The 23,101-nt window shown below is 34.9% G+C and overlaps 1 protein-coding gene across 6 annotated transcripts in view; it reads left to right on the top strand.

Annotated features, from left to right (window-relative positions):
* The window catches only part of LOC150108632 (uncharacterized), a 516,846-nt gene that overhangs the window by 388,849 nt on the left and 104,896 nt on the right, over positions 1 to 23,101 (top strand). For all 6 annotated transcript variants that reach the window (XM_090390897.1, XM_090390895.1, XM_090390898.1 and 3 more), the window contains one exon: positions 15,437 to 15,535. In XM_090390897.1, coding sequence (XP_090247023.1) covers positions 15,437 to 15,535 — 99 coding nt within the window. The remainder of the gene's footprint in view (positions 1 to 15,436; positions 15,536 to 23,101) is intronic.

The following is a 23,101-nucleotide window of genomic DNA, read 5'->3' as shown; positions in this document are numbered from 1 at the left end:
AGCTCACTGTTACCTCTTCACTAGATGAAGAAATGCAGGTGTGAGGCCGAGGTATTAGAGCTGTTGCACAAAATGAATAAGAATTCAGCAATAGGGACCTGATGGAATATCAGCATGTGTGCTAAAAGAGCATTCAGCTGAACTGGCCATTTCTTTGACCAGGATGTTTAATATGAGTCTCAGAACAGGGAAGATTCCACAGGAATGGAAGCATGTATAGCAATTCCATTGCACAAGAGTGGTGCAAAGACTGATGTATCCAACTATTGACTAATTAGTATCTCAGGAGTGTGGGTAAAGATTTGGAAAAATTGGTTAGGGCCTACATTCAGAAATGGGTTGACAGTGAATTTCTACTTTGCAATGAACAACATGGGTTTACTAAGGGAAGGTCATGTTTTAGCAACTTACTCACATTGAATAACAATGTTACCATTGAACTAGACAAGGGTAATGGATACATCATAATACTTTTGGATATTGCTAAGGTTTTTGACAGAATACGGCATGGCAGACTATTGCATAAATTGGGGAAAATGGATTTGGATTATACAACATTAGCATGGATAAGAGGATGGCTGACTGACAGATATCAAAAAGTGGTATATGAGGGATATGAGTCTGCAAAGTTTATGCTGTGCATCAGACTTTAGACCTATTACCATCTCCCCTGTGATACTTAGACTCTATCATAAAATTTTAGTTAAATGACTTCAGCAACATGTGCAGCATGATTATAGACAGAGAGCTTTGTCCCTTCAGATGGCTGTGCCGAAAATATATATCTTCTCTTCTCTCTGATTCCCCTCACTGCCTTAAGCCTCTATATATGGCATCGCTGGCCTCCAAAAGGCCTTTTATAGCGTCTCCCTTCCTGCTCTCCTTTGAGCGGTGTCTATTGCTGGATGTCCAGAATCCTTTCTTTCTATGTTATGGAGCTATACTTGGGTAGCTCCATCACTATCACTACAGGGTCTCGTGTGACTTCTATTCCTGCAGTGCGTGGCATTCGCCAGGGTGATCCTCTATTTCCCCTTTTCTTTAACTGCATCATAGATGAGTTCTTCACTCTCTTCCTAGCCATGTAGATGCTTCTTCCTTTAATGCTATGGCCTTTGCGGACGATCTTATTCTTGTAGCCTCTACTAAGATAGGTTTGCAGGAATGCCTTGACCAGGCAGTTGACATTTTCTCTATTCGAGGCCTTTCTATTAATGTAAAGAAGTCCTGCACTTTAGCTCTTGTCCCCTCTGGTCGTGACAAGAAGATTAAGGTCGAGACTATAGAGTTTTCCCTGCACGGGAGGCCGTTGCATGCTTTGACCATCCTGGAAGAGTGGAGATATCTCGGTATTATGTTCACCCCAAAGGGAAGATCTTCTGTCCCTTCTCTCCTAGAAGCTGGGATCGCTTCTTTGAGGAAAGCTCCTCTCAAGCCCCAGCAAAGACTGTTTCTCCTTTCCCGAATGGACAGGGCTATCCATTCAGCCGTGAGATCATGACTCCGACTGCCGCCTGACACCCCTACTGCATATTTCCACGCGAGGGTGAAGGACGGCAGGCTCGGGGTTCCATCACTTAGATGGCTGATCCCATGCCTGCGGCTGTCCAGAATCACGAATTTAGAACTATCTTCTTCCCCTATCTGCAGAGAGGCTTTCTATAGCCCATTGATACAAGAAGACTTTAGGCAGGCTAAAGGCTGGTTCCATTATCAGGATACCTTAATTGAGTCAGCACCTGCAGAATACAAGAGGTGGGCATCTCTGCTGCACTGTTCTGTAGATGGTGCTTCTTTAAAAGAGTCATATCTGGTGCCTCCCCAGCATGATTGGATAAGGGATGGCACCAGACTCCTCCCTGGATTCGAGTATATTGACCTTATTAGGACGAGGATCAATGCCCTGCCCACTCGAACCCGCACAGCTCGATGGAGTAGTGATGACTCAAATTGTAGGGCTGGCTGCCACTACAGTGAGACATTGTCTCATATAGCCCAGTGCTGCTTCTGCACCCATGGGGGTCCGTGTGCGAAGGCATGACGCCGTGGTCTCCATTCTGAACAACCGCTTTAAGAACAAGGGTTGGGTGACCGTGGTAGAACCACATTATAGGACCTCTGCATGGTTGCATAAGCCAGACTTAGTGATTAAAAGAGATGGTGACGTTTGGGTTGTTGATGCCGAGGTGGTGGGAACAGGGCACCCATTAGCCTATAGCCATAATAATATTTTTATAATAACCAAGATCTAGTTAGTAAGATACGGGAGGAATATGGGGCAACTCTGAGGTTTACTAGTTTCATTATCTCCTTACATGGTGTATGGAGCGCAGATAGTTATATGGACTTAAAACGGCTTGGGCTTATGCAGAAGGATATAACAGTTCTTTCCTTGAGGGCCATACAGGGCACACTGGTAGCATGGCATTGCCACCAGCGAATGACTACAATGATAACTAGAACGGGCATAGGGTAAAACACTTGTAAAGGTTTAGGCCTATATATCAAGTCTGGACGTGATGTAAGGGTAGTATTGCCCATAAACAGTACAAAGATTAATAAAAAAAATAAATAAATAAATGAATAACAAATGGTGCACCACAAGGATCAGTGCTTGGTCCACTGTTATTCAGTCTGTACATTAATGATATTGGGAAGGATTTGACAAGCGACATACAACTATACAACTATTTGCTGATGATGCAAAGATAGGTAGGATAATCAGGAATGCTGCTGATATTGCAGTACTTGCAGAATGATTTGAATAGGCTGGAATTTTGGGGGAATGGGAAAATGGGTGTCAGCAAATGTATAGACTTTGGCATGATTAGATATCCAGTGTTGTATTATATTGGTGGGATTAAGCTAGAACAAACTGATCAAGCTGGGGATCTTGGAGTGTTAGTAGATAGGAAGTTGAAGTTCAGGGGCCAGATAGCAAAGATTGCAAATACAACTCAAAAGATAATTGCAATGCTGAAACGAACATTCACATGTACAGATAAGGATGTTATTTTGTGCCTTGATAAGACTAGTGTGCAGGTAGGAAACATTGTGATTCTGATATATTGGAGAGAGTACAAAGGAGAGTGTTAAAAATGATATCAAGATTGTGAAGACAGAGTGAGAATTTGTAGACTGCAGACACTAGCAAACAGGAGAAAGAGGAGTGATATGATTGAGACTTACAAACTTCTGAAAGAGTCATACAGGATTTCAATTGATGGAATTTTTCAATTTCTGAGGATGGAGAAAGGACGAGCTGGCATCCTGGGAAGCTGAGAATGAAGGCCGCCAAGAAGGGAGTGAGGACTAGATTTTTCTCTCAGAGGTGGTGCGTGATTTGAATGGATTGCCTTTGGATGTTGTGAGTGCAAGCAGTGTGAATGAATTCAAGAATAAGTATGATAGCTGGTGTGTGTAGTATGTGACCTCTCTTGATGAGTCCTGACTCTCTGGAGGTCTCTCTTAATAATGATAATAATAGAAAATGGTTAAATTGAATGAATATTTATAATTGAAACATTTTTGTAGACATTCTCCTCTTACATGTAAATTCTTTGTATTTGCATTTCTAATCAAGAGATGAACTTCAATAGTTTACTTGGTTTTCAAAATTTATTTTGCTCACTTATGTTCCCTAACTGTTTAGAAAAGTAACTTTGTTATCATCACCATCATCGTAACTTCAGAATAACCATTTTTACATGGTGCCTGTCATATCTTTCATTAAATTCATTCACTGATAATGCACTCAGAACTCTTTCTGGCAGTTTATTCCATTCGTTCTCCACTCTAAGCAAAAAAATCTTGTTAACCATGTGCTTATTCAGTTTCCATGCATTTAACATCCTTTTCGAAATTCTTTCTTTTCCTCCATGCATTGAAAATTTTCTTTTGCATTTCCTCTACAAAATTGCTCTTAATACTGCCCAAATGGGGATTTTATCACATCTTCAATTTTTTTTTTTTCTATCAGTAAGTGCACCCTACAAACCTTCAGTCAGTTCTGACATTTTTTACAGTCTTATCACTATCTTGGACTTTTAAAGAGTATTATGTAGACTACATCATCAAAAATTAGTAACATTGAAGAGTATGCTGTACATTGTAATACCACTCTATAGTTACTTATGAAAAATATTAAGTATAGTTTGCAGCATTTGCAAATCAGGTTTTGCATGCATGTTTCCTCAACAAAGAAAAATAACTGGTTCTTTCATCAAAATGTATTAATTAATTCACACAAGTGGTCTACTCTCAATGTTATAAATATTATGGTGTTGTTAGTTAACTGATGCTTGCATTTTATTATATAAAAAATTCACAGTACATGCATCATGGCAGTGAGTTAGTGGAACTGATGGGTGTTACTTTTCAATGTTTGAAGGCTTTTCCAAATCAGACTTCATGCAACAGAAAAATTAATGAATATTACCTACCAGAATACCACACTAACTTTGCTATCCTGCCAAACATCCTTGCCCTCTTCTTAAAAGCTTCCCTTTCTAAATGCACTGTGAATGTCAGCTCTCCTCTTAGTAACCCAGACTACAGCCTCATCCACGTTTCATTCACTATGGAACAACCATCACCCAACAGTTATCAGCTTTGTGTCTTTTGGCATTACAAAAGTGACCAGTGGAATGTGACTTCTATTCTTCTTTTCTCTTCAAACAAACACCTGTTCAGAAATTAACAGAAACAATATTGGAACCAAGAAGTATTAAAATTCCAATAGAAAAATATTAACAGATTTTATAAAATTTAGTATTTGGAATCCTTTCAGAAGTTTTCAAGCTATTCCAGTTTTGTTTCAATATTAGACCATTTACAGTGGGACATAAAAGGCAAAGTGTCAAAATTATGTGTTGCAATAAATTTGCTTTGCCTAAATGAAAGTTTAAAAAATTTGGGATTTAGGATTTGCATGTGATTCAGTTAATATCAAATTTCTTTGAAGTTTTAAAATTAATTTAAAAAATCTTTGAAGAGTGAAAAAGTGAAAATAGTTTTATTCCCTTGATATTGACAAAAATGAATGAAGAAGAAGGGCTATGATTTGAGGGAAGATTGGATTTGTATTAGAGGGAAGGCCTACACTTGAATGCATTTGGTATCAGGAGTCTTGAAAAACTAATCACTGGTATGAGACTTAACACAGAGAGTCAGGGAAACTAAATTATAATGGGAGGAATGCTGAGAATATGTGTGTAAGAGCAGCAATGCTAATGTTAATGACATGAATGGACATTATCGTGGAAATGATTATGAGGAGAGAACGATTTCGACTTCGTGTTCATCAGTTCCGACCCCTCAAACATGTGCAAAGATATCTGCATATATAAGACATTAGAGAGGAAACTCTGCAAATTGTCCAACTATGTCAAGCAGACTACAGATAAGAGTATACAAAAGAACATATAGGTAGCTTATGTCTGTACACAAATGGTAGGAGTATCAGAAACAAAGGGATAGTTTGTTGCCTTGGTCAATATGCTGGAACTGCATATTATAGGTATTAGTGAGACCTGGCTATCAGAATCAGACATATTAACTGGTATCAAGTGTAAAGGGTAAAGTATGATAAACAGGATAGGAGAGGAAGGGAATGCACTGCTAATGATATTGGATAACCTGAATCCAGTTAGTGTTGAGACCTATTATTGTAATACTAGTAACAGTTTTTCATGTGACAGTGAGTTTTCAAGCCTTCTGCTGTTAGGTAGAATCAACTGGGCGTATGCAATATTGAGCTCACTGCTACCTATTGCTGAATTCTTATTCAGTTTATGCAACAGCTCTGATTCCTCCTCCTTATACACCTGAGTTTCTTCATTCAGTAGGGGAACTGTTGATGATGACTTCATGATTTGGACATTTTGACTGCAGAAAATCAAGCTTTAGTGATAATTTTCAACAAAGGTCAGAGTAGATATCAGAATTTGGAGAGCAACAGAGATAGCAAATGAATGCAATGGATTGGGAAAGAAATTTTGAACCATGACAGATCAAATGAGAGAAGCAAAATTCAAGGTTTTTGCCTTCTGATGAATATACAAATGCTACCATTGTGGGTAGAAGGAATATGTAGGCATGGGTGTCAAACTCATGGCCTACGACGAATATTTTTGCGGCCCAGCCAAACGTGTGACAGTGATTACTACATATAGCCGTGTTGTATGCATTTCCCCCACTATTTCTACCAGCCGATTATATACCTACTATCACGTGCCAGTGCCACGCCCACGTCTAGTCGTCAGTCTTGTTTGAACTGACTTGTTTGGTGTGCTAACAGGAAATATTTCTCTTTCGGTGAACAAGAAAAATAAGTTTATTTATGTTATGCTTATTAATTCGTGCAGTTATTTAGTGTCTGGTAAGTTGATGTTCAAGAAAAAATATCAGTTTTTATTAAAATATTCTATTATTTTATGTTAACAATTATTAACATTTATCAGTCCTTTGTATTCAGCATGTCTCTATCGAAACCAAGTGATAGTAATAAACGAAAAATTGCTGACGAACATTCCAAAGAAAATTTCCAAGAAAAGTGAGAATTGGAGTATTTTTGCTGTGAAGTAAAAAATAAAATAATCTGCTTAATATGTAATAATGTTATCAGTGTACCAAAGTTATACAACATTAATCGTCACTATGAACAACATAAATCAAAATATGATAATTACGAGGGATTAATGAGACAAGAAAAGTTGAAAGAGCTCAAGTCGGGACTGAAAAAACAACAGTTCATGTTTACTAAAGTATCACCAGAAAGTGAAGCGGCAGTGCATGCAAGCTACGTCTTGTCGGAGTTGATAGCTAAACACTCGAAACCTTTTACTGAAGGTGATTTCATTAAGGATTGTAATTAAAGCTGCAGAAATTATTTGTCCTGGAAATATGAAGGCTTTTCAACAATCTCTTTGTCTCAAAATACAGTTGCAGAAAGAATTACTGATTTGGCCGACAATTTAAGTGTTCAGATCAAAGCAAAATCATCTAGTTTTGAAGCTTTTTCCATTGCCTGTGACGAGAGCACGGACATTGGGGCGTAGCTCAATTAGCTATGTTTCTTTGTGCTTGTGACATGGATTTCAACATTTTTGAGGAATTATTGGAACTAGTACCAATGCATAACACTAGTACAGGACAAGATATATTTAATTGTGTTTTTGAACTTCTGAAAAAATACAATCTACCCCTGTCAAAATTAACTTCTGTAGCTACAGATGGAGCTCCTTCTATGACCGGAAAAAACAATGGTTTCATGGCATTACTGCAAAAAAAACAAAGTGAAATTTATGACTGATCCAAGATTGATCATACGCATTGCATTATACATCAAGAAGTATTATTGTGTGAAAGTAATAAACATGGAAAATGTGTTGACATCTATCAAAAAAATCATTAATTTCATAAAATCTTGAAGCTTAAATCAGCGACAGTTCTCTACTTTCTTAAGTGAATTAGACAGCGAATATTCCGGTTTGTCCTACTATACCGAGGTACGTTGGCTATCCTGCTCCAAGATTCTTAAACAATTCTATGACTTGAAAGAAGAAATATGTCAGTTCTTAATAATTAAAAATCAAAACACAAGTCTGTTTTTAGATACAGTGTGGTTACAAGATTTATCCTTCATGGTTGATATAACAAAACACTTATATGATTTAAATTTGAAACTGCAAGGGAAGATCAGATCATTACGAACACGTGTGACCAAGTTAAGGCATTCAAATGTAAACTAGTTCTTTGGGAAAAGCAGTTGAAAATGAAGATTTAACACACTTTCCGAACATGCAACATGAACAAATCAAGTTTAAGTGAAACTGCATCGTATCAAAAATACACAGAAAAAATTGTAAGCCTTAGAACTGAATTTGAAACAAGGTTTGCAGATTTCAAATTTTTGGAAGACAAGTTTTCTTTGTTGATTTCTTCGATTTTTTCAATAAATATTGAATCAGTACCTAATCAAATGCAAATGGAAGTAATTGAGATCCATTGCAATTCAGATTTGAAGGCAAAATTCAGTGAAGTTGGCATGCCTGGATTTTAAAAATATTTACCTGCCAGGTTTAAAAATACTTGAAAATTCGCATATGAAATTATATCCATGTTTGGAAGTACTTATTGGTGTGAGCAGTTATTTACAATTATGAAGGGAAATAAGTCTCCTGTCAGATCCAGAATTACTGACATTCACCTTGGATCAGTTTTGAAAGTAATCACTGCAAACAAGATTTCCTCTGAAGTAGGAAAGATAGTAGCAGAGAAGAGATGCCAAGTGTCAGGGAAAAAACATTAATTTTATCGTTGTTCTTGTTCTTTTTTTTACTATACTTTTCAAAATAAACCTGCGTTTTTATGAAAATTGAAGTTTTTGTTTTTTGCAGCCCACATAAACTTAAACCTCGTTTATTTGGCCTGTGTTAGCCTTTGAATTTGACATGCTTGATGTAAGGTGTAGTTTAGTCAGCTGAGGTTCCTTCAGGAATAATAATTCTGGCAATTTGGTAACTTGGTGCAGATCATTTATATTGCTGTTAAGACCATGACAGTAGTAAAGTGGATGCAGAAACCCTCCCCCATGAATTATTAATACTTGTGGGGTTTTTGTTGCACTTTCTTTCTTTTGTCTACTTTTTTTAGCAGTACCGCATATAGATTTTCAAACTATAAGATTATAAATTCTTATAGTTTCAAAATGTTCAGAGTTGAGTTTGCAGTTGTTAGTATTTTCAGTAGTTTTGCAAAAACTATCAGTATATCTATGACAGACTTATATTATTTGAAGAACTCAATAAGGAATAGTGGTGACTTAAGTAAAATTATAAATAGTATTCAAAAGATATTCCATGTTTGTAATACAATGACCCATTTTGTTTTTTTTGTCTAATTTTGTCACTACAAATGGTCTGAGTAAAAACTACAGCTGAAAAAATGATTTTATTATTATTATTATTAAGAGAAACCTCCAGGGAGTCAGAGACATATCGAGGGAGGCTACATACTACACCAGCCAGCTATTATACTTGTTCTTGAATTCATTCATATTGTTGCACACACAACATTCAATGGCCGTCCATTTCAATCATGCACAACTCTGTGAGAGATAAGTCTAGATCTTTAGTGGCATTCATTCTCAGCTGACAAGGATGCCCTCTTGTCAGCTGAGATTGATGCCCTCTTCCCCACCCTCCACAAAATAAAAAAAATTTCATCAACTGAAATTCTATATGACTCTTTCAGAAGTTTGTAAGTCTTGATCATATCCGCCCCCCCTTTCTCCTATTCGCTAGTGTCTGCAGTCTACAAATTCTCAATCTGTGTTCATAATTAATATTCCACAGTCCTGATATCATTTTTCACACTCTCCTTTTTCACTCCCTCCACTGTATCAGAATCACAATGGAAACCAGGAGACCAGACCAGCTCAATAGTCCAAGTGAGGTCTTATCAAGGCCTTGTAAAGAGGCAAAATGACATTCTTATCTTTATATGTCAAAGTGTGTTTCAGCATTGCAATTATCTTTTGACCAATCTTTGCTACATGGCAATGAACTTCAACTTCCTATCAACTAACATTCCAAGATCCCTAGCTCGATCAGTTTCTTCTAGCATAATGCCATGAATATAATATAGTATTGGATATCTAATCATGCCAAAGTACAAGACTTTACATTTACTGACATCCATTTTCCCATGCCCACAATTCCAGCTTATTCAAATTATTCTGCAGGCTGCATATCAACTGCGTTCCTGATTACCTATCTTTGTATCATTAGCAAATAGCTGTATGTCACCTATCATATCCTTCCCAATTTCATTAATGTACAGATTGAATAACAGTGAACAAAAGGCACGTTTACTTGCGGTACACCACCAGTTAAATTAAATTTTGTGGACTCGCATCCCCTATATACCACTTTTTTGATATCTGTTAGTCAGCCATCTTCTTATCCATGCTAAATTTTTATAATCCAAACCCATATTCTGAAATTTATGCAACAGTCTTCCATTCTGTCAAAAGCCTTAGCAAAATCCAAAAGTATCATGGTGTATTCATTCCCCTTGTCAAGCTCAGTGGTAACATTATTATAGAATGTGAGCAAGTTGCTAAAACATGACTTTCCCTTGGTAAATCTATGCTGTTCATAGCAAAGTAGAGATTCTCTGCCAACCCAATTCTGAATGCAAGCCCTAACCAACTTTTCCAAAATCTTCACCACCACTCCTGAGATACTGATTGACCGATAATTGGGTACATCGGACTTTGCACCACCCTTGTGCAGTGGGATTACCATACATTCTTTCCAGTCCTGCAGAATCCTCCCTGTTCTGAGACTCAAATTTTATAGTCTGGTTAAAGGAATAGCCAGTACAGCTGGACACTCTTTTAGCACCCATGAGCATCCATCCACTTTACCACTGTCATTTTCTTAACAGCAATATAAATGATCTACACCAAGTTACCAAATCACCAGAATTATTATTCCTGAATGAACTTGACTAAACTACACCTTACACAATTCATTCTTCCACAAGGATAGCATTTGTATATTCATCAGAATGCAAAATCTTGAATTTTGCTTCTCCCTTGATCTACCATGGCTCAGAATTTCTTTACCAATCCATTGCATTCATTTGCTATCTTTGTTGCTCTTCAAATTCTGATAGCCACTCTGACCTTTGTTGAAAATTATTGCTAAAGCTTGATTTTCTGTTGTCAGAATGTCCAAACCGTGAAGTCATCTTCATGCAGATCAAGTGAGGAAGTGACTTGTTATGTCTCTACACAAATGCCGGGAATATCAAGAACCAGAGTAGCTGAGTGTGTTGCTTTGGTGAATACATTAGTGAAACCCAGCTCTCAGTGTCAGATGTTATAACTGGGATCTGCACATCCATGTAACAATGCCTACTAAATATTATATAGTCTCCCATTATTAAGTATATAATTTGAATTGTTAGCTGTTCTAAAAAGAATAATACATTATATAATTTGCAGCATAACAATTGAATCCTAGAGTTGAATTGTTCAGTTTAATACAATGCCATACAAATTCTATTATAGAAATGAGGCTTCTGTATTTTTAGGAAATATTTCTGTATATATCCATCGAAAGTATTTAGAGTATTTTTAGAAATGACATAAGTGATAGGAGAGGAAGATGAGGTACTACTAATATCAGATGGTTTGAGTCATTTAGGGCAGAAACTCATGAAAACAATAATAGTAATTATGTCCCATGTAGCAGCAAGTTTGAGGCTATTTGCCTTGAGGTTTCTGACAAGATTAAACATAACGTTGCATGTTGCAGCAGTTAACTTCTGGAGGTGAAGAAGTGCATTGCCAAATTAGCTTTTTTATTTTGGATCTGTATTAAAATCTTTTGAGTAATTCTATGTGGACTATTTTAATGATAAATTATGCAAAACAACATTATGTCTACAATATATATATGCCAAAATGGCTCTAGATTGAATTGTGATAATGAATGATGTTGCTTTACAGAAATCACTTTTTTTGATATTATTATTATTAGTCCCCTTCCAACTACTAACTGTAGTTGGTATATTGTATATTGTCTGCATCATTTTCTTAATTGTTAAATGCAGTAGAGTTCATTTTTTTTAGGTAGGTATTACTTGCATTCCTTTTTGGACAGAGTTTTCATCAGCATTAACTAATCCCCATCATTAGAACAATATTACATTATTACATTTCATGATACTCAACATGACTCACAACATATATATGGTAGAAGGAATCTGGGAATTTTACCTTAGTTTCTAGAGTCTAAACTTAGTTTTATCCTTTCACTCTTGTAAATTGTAGTTATAGTATTAATGAAATTTATCCACCACCTAGTACTGTATAGACATGCACTCTTTTGCAGTACTAGGCTCACACCTCTACACTTGCCTATTTTTTTTAATTTTTTTTTTTTTTATTTCACTTTCTAAAAAGTTATTTCAATCTTGTTTTTAAAATGAGCTAAAGAAAACTAACAAGCATTTTGAAGATGCTTGTTAGTCTAGTAGTAGTTCTGGATATATCCAAGGCACTAACAGGCCCACCAACACAGAAGTGTGTTAGAGAACATTCATCATTGTTCTAAACACTTCCAGGTTTGGAGTGTTCATAATAATAGTAACTATAATAATAATGAGATTAGGGGTGTTGTTAGGAAGCACGTGAAGCGAATATGTGGAATGGGCTACCATTAGATGCTGTGATTATATCTTTTGGTAAATGTAATCAAGTAAAGATATGATAGGTATTTAAGGTATTTATCATATACCTATCATATCTTTTCTTGATTACATTTACAAAAAGATACACTCACAGCATCTAATGGTAGCCCATTCCACATTTGCCACACATCACAAGAAGAACATAGACCTCACATGCTTCCTAACAACACCCTTAATTAGTATCCGGGAATGACCTCCGCCATCCATAAGCTGCAAAACTCACTTGTGTCGGTACTGTAAACTTCCCTTACCACTCTGTATGTTTCTATCAAATCTCCTCCATCCTCCTGCCTATTCCTCAAAATTTGAAGACCACAATCTCTCAAGCTTTCCTCATATGTACAATTCCATAGTCCAGTTGTTGAGTGTCATTTTTACTCACCACTGAATCTTACTGTCTGTGCAGATATGGTCACATGGTTCCAGTGAGGTGGGGATCAGTAATCCAAACTTCATTATTCTTATAAGTTAGTGTACTCTTTAACAGTGCATTTATCTTATGTGCTAACCATTTTAGCAGTTTGACTTCTGAACTTTAACTCAAATTCCACAATGCTCTACAAGTCTCCAACTTCACTGACCACTTCCAACAAATTCTGATTAATATAATGCTATGCCTACAATGTTCTCTGTATAAAATGCATAACTTTATACTTTACAGCATTGACCTGATATTTATTATTTGTCTGCATAACATTATGGTCTGTTCAAATAAGCTTGTATGGATTCTGTATCAGCTATGAACCTTATTACTTTCTCTGATTTAGTAATATCAGCAAATAACTTAATATTGCACTCAAGACACTCTGCACATTAATATACATGTTAAACAACAATGGCCTAAATACAAAACCATATGATATATGGTTTTGTGTTCACTACAGTCCTCCTCCTCATCATAGATTCACCGCCACAATACATCATTATCTGATTCCTGTTCGTTCCCTACTCTCCAGTCTCTGTCGCAAGTTTATTTTTGCAAACTCATCCCTTATATAACATTCTTCAGTCTAGGGGTTGTCATACAAATAGCCATATACATTATACCAATAGTACAATATATAGTTATACAAACTACTACATACAATTGGAATATATGGTTTGTTATACAAACTATATACTCCAAATTTCTATAACAGCATTGTTATTGAAATTGGAGTAAACAAAATGAATAGCCTTATGTTAGGCCTAGTATGCCCATAATGCCCTTTTTCTTTCCAGACTACTTATAGTCATCATCATCAAATTCCTGATATGTACTCTCAGGGGTTGTACAGGATAATTATGATAGTACTACATGAAAAAATTATGCCATTAACTTCTAGGCAACAATTTTCCTCCAAATTAATCTGTTATCTATCAAAACCCAGATTAATTTGGAGGAAAATTGTTGACATAGATTACTTATAGTCTATCCATCCTAAATAATGAAAGTATTTTCTTTGGTGACTTTCATATGAAGAACTTTAATGAGCTCAGCTTAATCAATTAACATCATTGGTAATTGAATACTTTAGAGAATTTACAGTTTGTATATGAATAGACCAAACCCATAAAATATGTAAGGTCTCATCACATCCTCAGAATAAACATATAACAGTTGTTACATCAAGCAAGAATTCATTGAAAATGAACAGTACAAAGTACATTATTTTTTACTGTTCTCAGGCCAGCAGTATAATTCTGTTTGGAAACTAAATAACAATTTAAACATAGCCAATAATCAACAATGTGCAAAGGCTTGGTATATAAAAATATATATTTAAAAAAATATAAAAAATTCAGTAGATTAGCAGCTGTTCTAAATCACTAAATTTTGAGATATTTAAACTATCATCTCAAATCAGGCATCATTTGAAAAGATGCACAAATTTCAAATTGTGTACATATATTATAGTAATTTAGTTTTATGAAATAAATTTCTTAAATTTGAGTCATTGACAAATATTAACATAACAGTTTTGTCTTTTTTTTTTTTTTTTTAAATTGAATAGTTTGTTTTATTTTTATTTTTTTAACTTCATTCATCAAATAGTATGCAGTTTGCACTGGGAGATTTGCAGGGTTGCATGTAGCATGTAGGCATTATTATTCAGAGACTCATGGAAAGAAGTTCATGAGTTTTTATTATTATTTTGTTGTTGTTGATGTTATTTTATGTAAGTATTTACAACACCTCTATAGCACAGTCAGAAGAATGGCCATACACCCTGATTATCCTGGTGCATGGCACCAGGATTCATCACACAAACAAACTAAGGTTGTTTGTGTGATGAATCTGGTCAACTAAAAGTCAATTAGTTGTTCTATATGCAAGTAGCACAGTTTTCCTTCCTGAGACATCTCAACTTTACAGGAGTAAAAATCCAAGTCTGCCAGAAACTACACATAATGAGAGATGTTGCAAAATATGGTGATGACCTTGATGTGCTTTGTCAATAACCACTGCCTCCTAGTGCAGGTGAATGCCTTTACATTGCATCCTGTGATTGGAAAAAACCTGGATTCAATTCTCACCAATGCAAGGAGCATTTTCTCTAAAATAAAAGGCATTTTCAACTGAAAGTGGAGTAGCAAATGAATGACAATAACAGGCAGGGCTCTAGAACCAGTATCCCTTTCATACAGTAACAGCCAATCGTTTAACACAGAGTAGATTTATATATGTGAAGTTATCTGGTCTGATGACTAGAAGATGGGATTGAATGAATTTGTATTCATAAAAGCAAAAATTTTAGACATTCTGTTTTATTCATATGTTTTAATAGAATGCTGCATGTCTTTGGTCTCGTTTTATATTTTCTAATACCTATATTTACATTCAGGAGGGGGAAAAAATCTTGAAGGAGAAAAAAATATCAGATATTTCCCATTTCTGATTTGTTTAAAGGAATGAGTAAACATTTGGGAGTAAGGCCTCAGAAAGCATAAAATGGGATCAAAAAATCAAAAACATAAAATGTTTCATTAAACCATGTCTCACCATTGCATGTGTTTGTTGGGAATCACTGGCTTAAAGAAAATTATGTAAAAGATTTATAGGTCAGAGAGCATCTATAGGTAGGAACTCCTGCTGTGCATTCACTTTTGATTCACTTCTCATTTATTTTTTGAATTCTTACGGAAAAAAAATTCTACTTTTTTTTATTGTGTTTTTGTAACTTTTTTTAAGGCACCATTAAGAGTCATAGCACCTGCACCCACCTTTGCTTCAACTACCAGCCAAAATTCTACACCTGTTACAAATTTTGCTCTTCCAGCTCATGTTAGGGTAAGTTATAAGATAAAAAGAGATATGTTATCAAAATATTTTGATTTATAATTTAAAGATATAATGGAAATTTGATTTTTGTTATTCAAATACCTTTTTTTTTTTTTTTGAAGTTAGTATCTTGTTTTAAGATATTTTTGAGTAAATAGTATTAAACTGTGGCATCATCTGTAGTCTTTGCTCTATATCCATTTAGGTGATGAACAAAATTTTTTCTCCCCTCTGTATGCTGGACAGAAATGCATATTTTTAATTAGAATTTTTTGAACATGTGATTCATGTTAATCCTATTAAGTTCTGTACAAATATATGCAGTGCACTTATTATTTTAAGGAATGCCCATGTGTAATCTTCCTTTTATTGCATCCTAAACACATATAATCACATGTGTTTAGGATGCAATTAAGTATTTTAGACCAAGAACAGAACCATTAATATATTTTTTAAGGTTAACAGAAGGAAAGATCTACCTTTAGGAATTGTGAGTGCTAGATGCCCTAGTTGCTCCTTTTTTCAGGGTAGACATAGTTTTTTTTTTTTATGTGGCTCCCACTACTCGAAAGGTTTGTTAACCTATAGCACATTTGTACCATGGGTGGGCTAAGTTTTTTTTTTTTCCAATTTTTTTCTTAATTTTTCTTTTTTTGTATTATTTATTTATTTTTACATAATCCAGAAACCCTGCTCTAGAGACTGAACATGGAACTTTTTCAAAACATTTCAGGTCTCCAGGGAGGTGGTCTCACACCAGGTGATGAAATCCATCTCCCACCTAAAGACATCCACAAACATCCATGCCCACAACAAGATTCAAGGTAGGAGAATGGATATGCTAACCACTCAACCAACCAGGTCTTCACTGTTGACCATGAACATAAAATTGTGTGATATATAAATGCAATAGCAAAAGAAACATTATAAAATAGAAATGATGTAAAAGTCAATAAACAGTATAAAGTAAAAACCAACACAATTAGTAGAACTGATGTTGGATAATTATAGAAGTTGATGATGGTAGAATAAGATCATGAAATGAACTAGTGAAAAATGTTTTAAAATTCCATATGGATGAACAGATATTTTCTAAGCATATGATTGGTCCTAAAGAATGAATTGGAAAAGAATCTTTATGGTGTGTTGGCTGTTTTGAGCAAGCAGTCATCCCCAGAAGAAAGAAAGAAAGAAAGAATTATGGAGGGTGAGTGAAAATATAGATGGCAGTGTACCCTATATAAATAGCACCACAGGTTGGGATTTGTTTTAATTATTTGATTTAATTACCAATTAACTGATATAATGAATGATTGATGAACATTGTTGGTTGTAGTGGCCAGGGTTTCTGATATATGTAGTTTTATTTCAATATTTTGTGAAATTGAGTATGAAATCATTTTCATTGTTTAATGTACGATTCTGTTTTATGTTTGAGTTTTCAGGCTTTTATTTATTTATTTATTTTTTTAATAGTTTTATTTTGGTTGTTGGGAATTGGAATGTTACAATCTGTAAAATGTTCATATAGTTGAGATCATAGCAGTATAATGATGGATTCAATGTAAACTGAATCACAGTAAGCTTGGCAAAGAAAATTGTATACCGCATTATGATAATCAGATGTGTTATTTTTGTTTGCTTAATTGGGATTCTGGAAAGATTAGCTAACTTTTTTTTAAATTCAAATATATCTTTGTGGGTTGTATGTTTAAAAAATATATATTTTAAAGCTTTTATAGATGTGCACATTATGGAAACTACAATAGTTTATAGGATGTGTGTTTTCTTTGTTTTGGGGATAAACAAATTTTTGCTAAGATATTAGGGTAAACAGTTTGTTACTAGATGTGATCAGTTGAAAAAGATGTAGTTTAGGCTCCTGATTTTTAATTTAGATTTGTAGAGGTTGTGGAAAGCTTATAAGCACTTATATGTTAAAATATCAGATGTATTTTTTATAGAATAGGGATGGCAGGATTCTTAGAGTAGGTGCTTCCCTATATTAAGTTTATTTGATATTTTAGCATTGATATGGTTTCTTGATCTAGTTTATGTTAATTTAAAGAAATTAATGGGGTTCTCTTCTTCATATTCTTTTGTGAGATACAGCTTGTTACTAAAGTTATCAAATAAAGTTAAAGATAACGATTTGTCTTTATCCTCCAATGAAATGCCAGAACATGGGGAAGAGGGTGAGTAATACACTCGACTCCAAGTGAGCCTAGAATAATTCAAGAAGACAAGGTATGTCTTGGATGCCATTGGGGCAGCAGTAGATCTTGGAAAGCATCTGACTCGCTTGTCTATTTGTTTATGTAGTATTCTGACTTCTAGAGCATGTTTTACTAGGTGTAATTTGTGGTATCTATTAAAAATTCTTTTTTGGCATTATTTTATTTGGACAGTGACAAAATAATCCTGATTTCCCATTGTAGAGTAGGTATTAAACTGAGAACTGTATTAGTCTGTACTATAAAAAAAAAAAAAGTTAGAATATTCTGCTAAATTTTTTGGGGGGGGTGGGGGATTAATGTAAAAATTTGAAGATTATGGTTCTGAATTGTAGCCATATTGAGGAATATCCCACATCACTACTTTATAGTCCATGTTGTGTAAAAGGGTCCTTACTGCCTCCTATTAGAAGTGAAAACATCAGGCTTAATGTAGTTGGTGCACTAGGCCAAGGCAAACAATCTACAAGTAATCTCTCAGTCACAAAATTCAACTTAAAAAGTCTTAGGAACAACTGGAAAATGAGTGTGATGCTACAGTTATAACGAACTTGAACATAATGAAAAAAAAAAAAAATTACTAACAGATTACTGAAATAAGAGTCAACAGGCTTCACTTCGGTGAAGTGACTGAGTTACTAACAGAGTTGTATGCCTGGAATATTCCTTTTTTTTTTTCTTTTTTCTTTTTTTGATATTATCAGGCTGCAAGCAGAATGCTGCTTTGGATGGTGTACATCATGGCCTGACAGTGTCAAAAAAAAAAAAAAAAAAAAAAAACCTCAGTCATACAAACTGAGGTTTCTGTTCATCTACCTACTACCAAAAATTCACAAACATAACTCATATTAATAGTAGATAACTAAGAAGATAGCATAGCACAAATTATCCAAATATTTAGCAAAATTATCATCATAAGATAAAGGATGAACAGATATTCAAGCCCCTCCTTCTCTCAACATTTTTTAATTCTTCAAATTCACTGCTTATACTGTCTAATTTACATGGAAAAGAAATATATAAATGACTGGATGGGTCTACAATGTTTTCCCTCCTCCTGTTGCCATTTTCATCTTTAGTCTGCATGCACTGTGTTGATGATGATGATGTCTGTTATTTTGTTCCATGATTTGGATGCATTAGTATACACATCACTAAAATAAAATAAATTACTCATCTTTCAAATGGCTTGCTTTTATCTGTTTATAGAAAGCAACATACAATGGAGGATGCTTAAACAGTCAAACTGTCACCAGGACCAACAACAACATATCTCTGAAACATTGATACATAGAATCATGGCTATTTTTATTCCATTGACAAAGCACTTCTCACAGAACTCAGTTACTTAGGTCACTTACTAAGTTCCTCTTAGTGATTTAAAATATTACATGCCTTCCCAGTATGGCATACAAGATCATTGCAGAACTATTCCCATTGCATCCATCTGATATATGTAAAAGGATAGTTAAATAAATATTATCATCATACTACTTAAATTGCACATTAAACTGATAACTCTTATCCATCTCCTAAGGACTTCTCCAACTTCATCATTCTTTTATATATCTAGGAGTCTAATTCTTTATTATAGTGTAGCAGCAGCAACATGTGGTATTACATGCTAATATAACTTTGAGACCGAAAAACACTGTTTTTATTCTCCCAGCTCATGTTAGGGAAATTATAAGATAAAAAGAGATTAGTCTCCTCATTATTCTGCCAGTTTCATGATACTGACCTTCTACATTTTTATCAAAGTCTCCTCTCTCTCTCTCTCAAATTATATACAGTAAGTCATTCCATATTTGTCATATCACAGAAGACTACCTGAGGTGCTGGAGGCCAGATAATCAAATTGCATAAGACTTTTCACATATATTTCTGCAGGTGAATTAAAATGAAGTAAAACATTTTAGTCATAGTTATTGGTTATAAATGACTAATGACTATATACATAGCTAAAAATGTGAGAAAAAAAAAAAAGTGAAATTTTGTCCTGTTTTTGTAAAGCATGATATTATTATTATCGTGCTTTGCAATTTCATTACCATTGCACAAATCCTGGATGTCATTAATACATAAAAAGATTGATTTACCTGACTGGCTAAATATATATATAATTGTATCTTCCTTACCCAGGCATATACTACAGAAGTATCATCATCAAACTCCTGATATGTACCCTCACTGGATATATAGGATTCTTTGATAGTACTATATGATTTTCATTATTATAGCTTTCTATTAAAATTTTTCTTCAGAATTATTTTTTATTTCTCAGGTCTCTTTAGATGGCATTATTAACATCATCAGTCCACCTAGTTCTTGGTTTGTCCTCTAGATCTTTGTTCCTTCCATCCTGGTATCAAGCACCTGTTTTGCTAATCTTTCCTCTCTCATTCTGTTTAGGTATTCGGATATCTTAATTTTTAATATGATTCTGCCAATAATGCCATTTATTCACTCCCGTAATTTTTCTCTGAAATCATGCCTGTGGTCTCTGACCTTTGATCAATTATTTTATTTCTAACCCATCTCCAGTCTGTAGGCTACAGTTGGTTAGAACTCTTTATTTTATAATCTTCTTCTTATTATTATTATTTATACTAGTACTCCATGAAGTCAAAAGACTCATTGCATGAGATCCGCTTTATCCATTAACACAATACTTATCCTACATCTCCTTAAACCTATTCACTATTGGGGTACTCACAACCACCCTCTGGCAATCTGTTCCGCTCATTTACCACTCTCCAAGTAAAGAACTTAGCCTGTACATCCTTACTAACTGCACTCTTAGACAAACTTCCAAGTGTGACCCCCTTGTTTTCTCCCTATTAACCATGTATCATATCCCCCCTCTCCTCTGCCTCTCAGCTAAACTCTGCAACCTACACACCCTCAATCTATGCTCATAGGGAACGTTCCACAGGCCTGTTGCAAGCTTGGTCACTTGTTTCTGAATCCTCTCCACCACCTCCCAATCCCCAAGAAATACAGGTGGCAAACTCTCTGCATAGTAGTCAACATTTAGCCAAATCATAGCCTTATAGAGAGGGATAATAATAAATAACCTTCCCATTTTACTTGTCAATGTGTTCTTCACCATCCAAATAATCCTCTAAGCTATTTTGTCAAACTCTTGCGATATGTTCTCTGAATTTCAAATCTCTATCCACCATCACCCCCAAATCCCTAACCTCTGTAAACTAGTATCATCAGTATGATATGAAGTGTGTAATTTTTTCATCCCGAAGTGCATTACATTTTACAACATTGAATTGACAACCATTGTCCTTTGCCAACACTGCCAATTGATTTAAATCATCCTGTAAGATATCTACATCACCTTTATCGACTATTGCCCTCCCTAGTTTTGCATAATTGGCAAACACATGAATATCCTCTTTCAAATTCTCTGCTATATCATTAATGTACAAATTAAAGAGTAGTGATCTTAGTACAGAGCCCTGGGGCACACCATTTTCACCCTCATTCACCTTGATTCCACTCTACCATACACCATCCTCTGTCTGTCTATCAGCCACTCCCTATCCATGCTGCCAGCCTCATATCCATTCCCATTTGCTCCAACTTATCTAATAGTTTTCTATCTGGTATTCTGTCAGATGCCTTTGCAAAGTCCAGCAGTATCATGGTGTAGCCATTTCCTTTATCCAATTATGTTGTCACCTTATTATAAAATATGAATAAATTACTGAGGTCGGACCTATCTTTTACAAAGCCATTCTGCCCCTTATAGAGTAACCTATCCACTCATTCCTGAATTTTATTTTTAACCAACTTTTTCAACATTTTTAATCACCATTTCAGAGATACTAATTGGTCTGTAATTTGCTACTTTTTATCTTGGAGTGACCTTTATGTAATGGAACTATCTTACCCTCTTTCCATTCAATTTGAACCTTACCGGATTCAAAAACTACGTCAGAGGTGCTGCCAGTTCACTTACACATTTTCATAGTACACAAGCAGATATACCATCCAGGCCCACTGCTGTATTTACATTGCTTTTTTTCAATATACTGAGTACCTCCAGTTCATCTACCTCAATGCTCACACCAGTCTCTATCCTCTCAGTGACTGCAAAGTCACCATCTGGATGATATACTCTTGCAAAGTGATCACTTAGTAACTGAACTATTTCTTCTGCTTTTGTCACTTTCCTTCCATCAGCACTGAGTAGTTATCTTTCCATAATCATTCTTTTCCTTACTTGCTAGAATTTACTCTTGGATTTACTTTGGCCTGCTCATCTAATTTTCTCTCGTAATCTGATTTAGCCTTCCTTACTATACTACTTATCCTTCTTCTTTGTGTTTATACTGCTCATGGGCATGCTAATCACTTTGTTTATATTCCTTCCACAATGCTTTTTTTTTTCTTTTTTGCTTTTTTTTTTGCAGTTCCTGCTTTATATTGATAGTCATCTGCATAGGTTCTTATGACATGGCACTGCTCCAAGTTGCTTCCTAATTTTGTTATAATTGCAGCTTTGTAATTCTGCATAAATCCTTTCTCGTCAGAAAGTTCCACATGTTGAGCAACCTCCCAGGACAATACTGCCTGCCACTTTCCTAGATTGGAGGTAAAGTTACTACTGCAGTTACAGATAGATCTTCCGATGCTATTACCAATTCCAACACTCTCAAATCCCTGGTCCCTTCCATCGTATGCTGTTTCAAGTGATTATCCCTTAGTAACTATGCAAATTCCATTACCATTTTTCCATATGGCCTTTCCTCCTTCCAATCTATATCACCATACTTGAAGTCTCTCATGATAATTGCTTGGCCTATACTCATTGTGCTAATCTGCTGATGCATGCCATCCACATCTTTTTCTTTCTAGGTCCCAAGTCTATAGCAGCAATATATTTTGTCATATTGGCCTCTATTCTACACCATACTGCCTGAAATGAACCATTTCCATCAGATCTGTGATCTTCTATTGTTGTTGGTTGAAGTTCTTCAGCTTAATAATACCCCCCCCCCTTCTCCTGCCCTATTTCCTCTGTCTTCTCTGAAAATACAATACCCATTACATTCTATCCCTGTAACTACATCATTCTCTGATAACCAGTTAGTTTATTATTTTATGCATGTATTTTTATTTTATTATATTTATTTTTCATTTTTATTATATTTTCTATAATATGTTAGTTTAATATTTTGACTAATTTCTCTTTTATTCCATATTCCATATAAATTTACTTAATTGGGCTTCCTGCCATGCCATCTTTGTTTCTTCTATTATCCATTTCCATATTTAATTTGCCATCTTCACTAAAAAATTGTGCCTGAATATCTGAAATATT

This window comes from Typopeltis vanoorti, chromosome 3 (genome assembly GCF_054136105.1).
Source record: "Typopeltis vanoorti isolate ZY-2024b chromosome 3, IOZ_Tvanoo_1.0, whole genome shotgun sequence".
Lineage (NCBI taxonomy): Eukaryota > Metazoa > Arthropoda > Arachnida > Uropygi > Thelyphonidae > Typopeltis > Typopeltis vanoorti.
The sequence above is the reverse complement of the archived record's forward strand: the minus strand, read 5'-3'. Positions and strand labels throughout refer to the sequence as shown.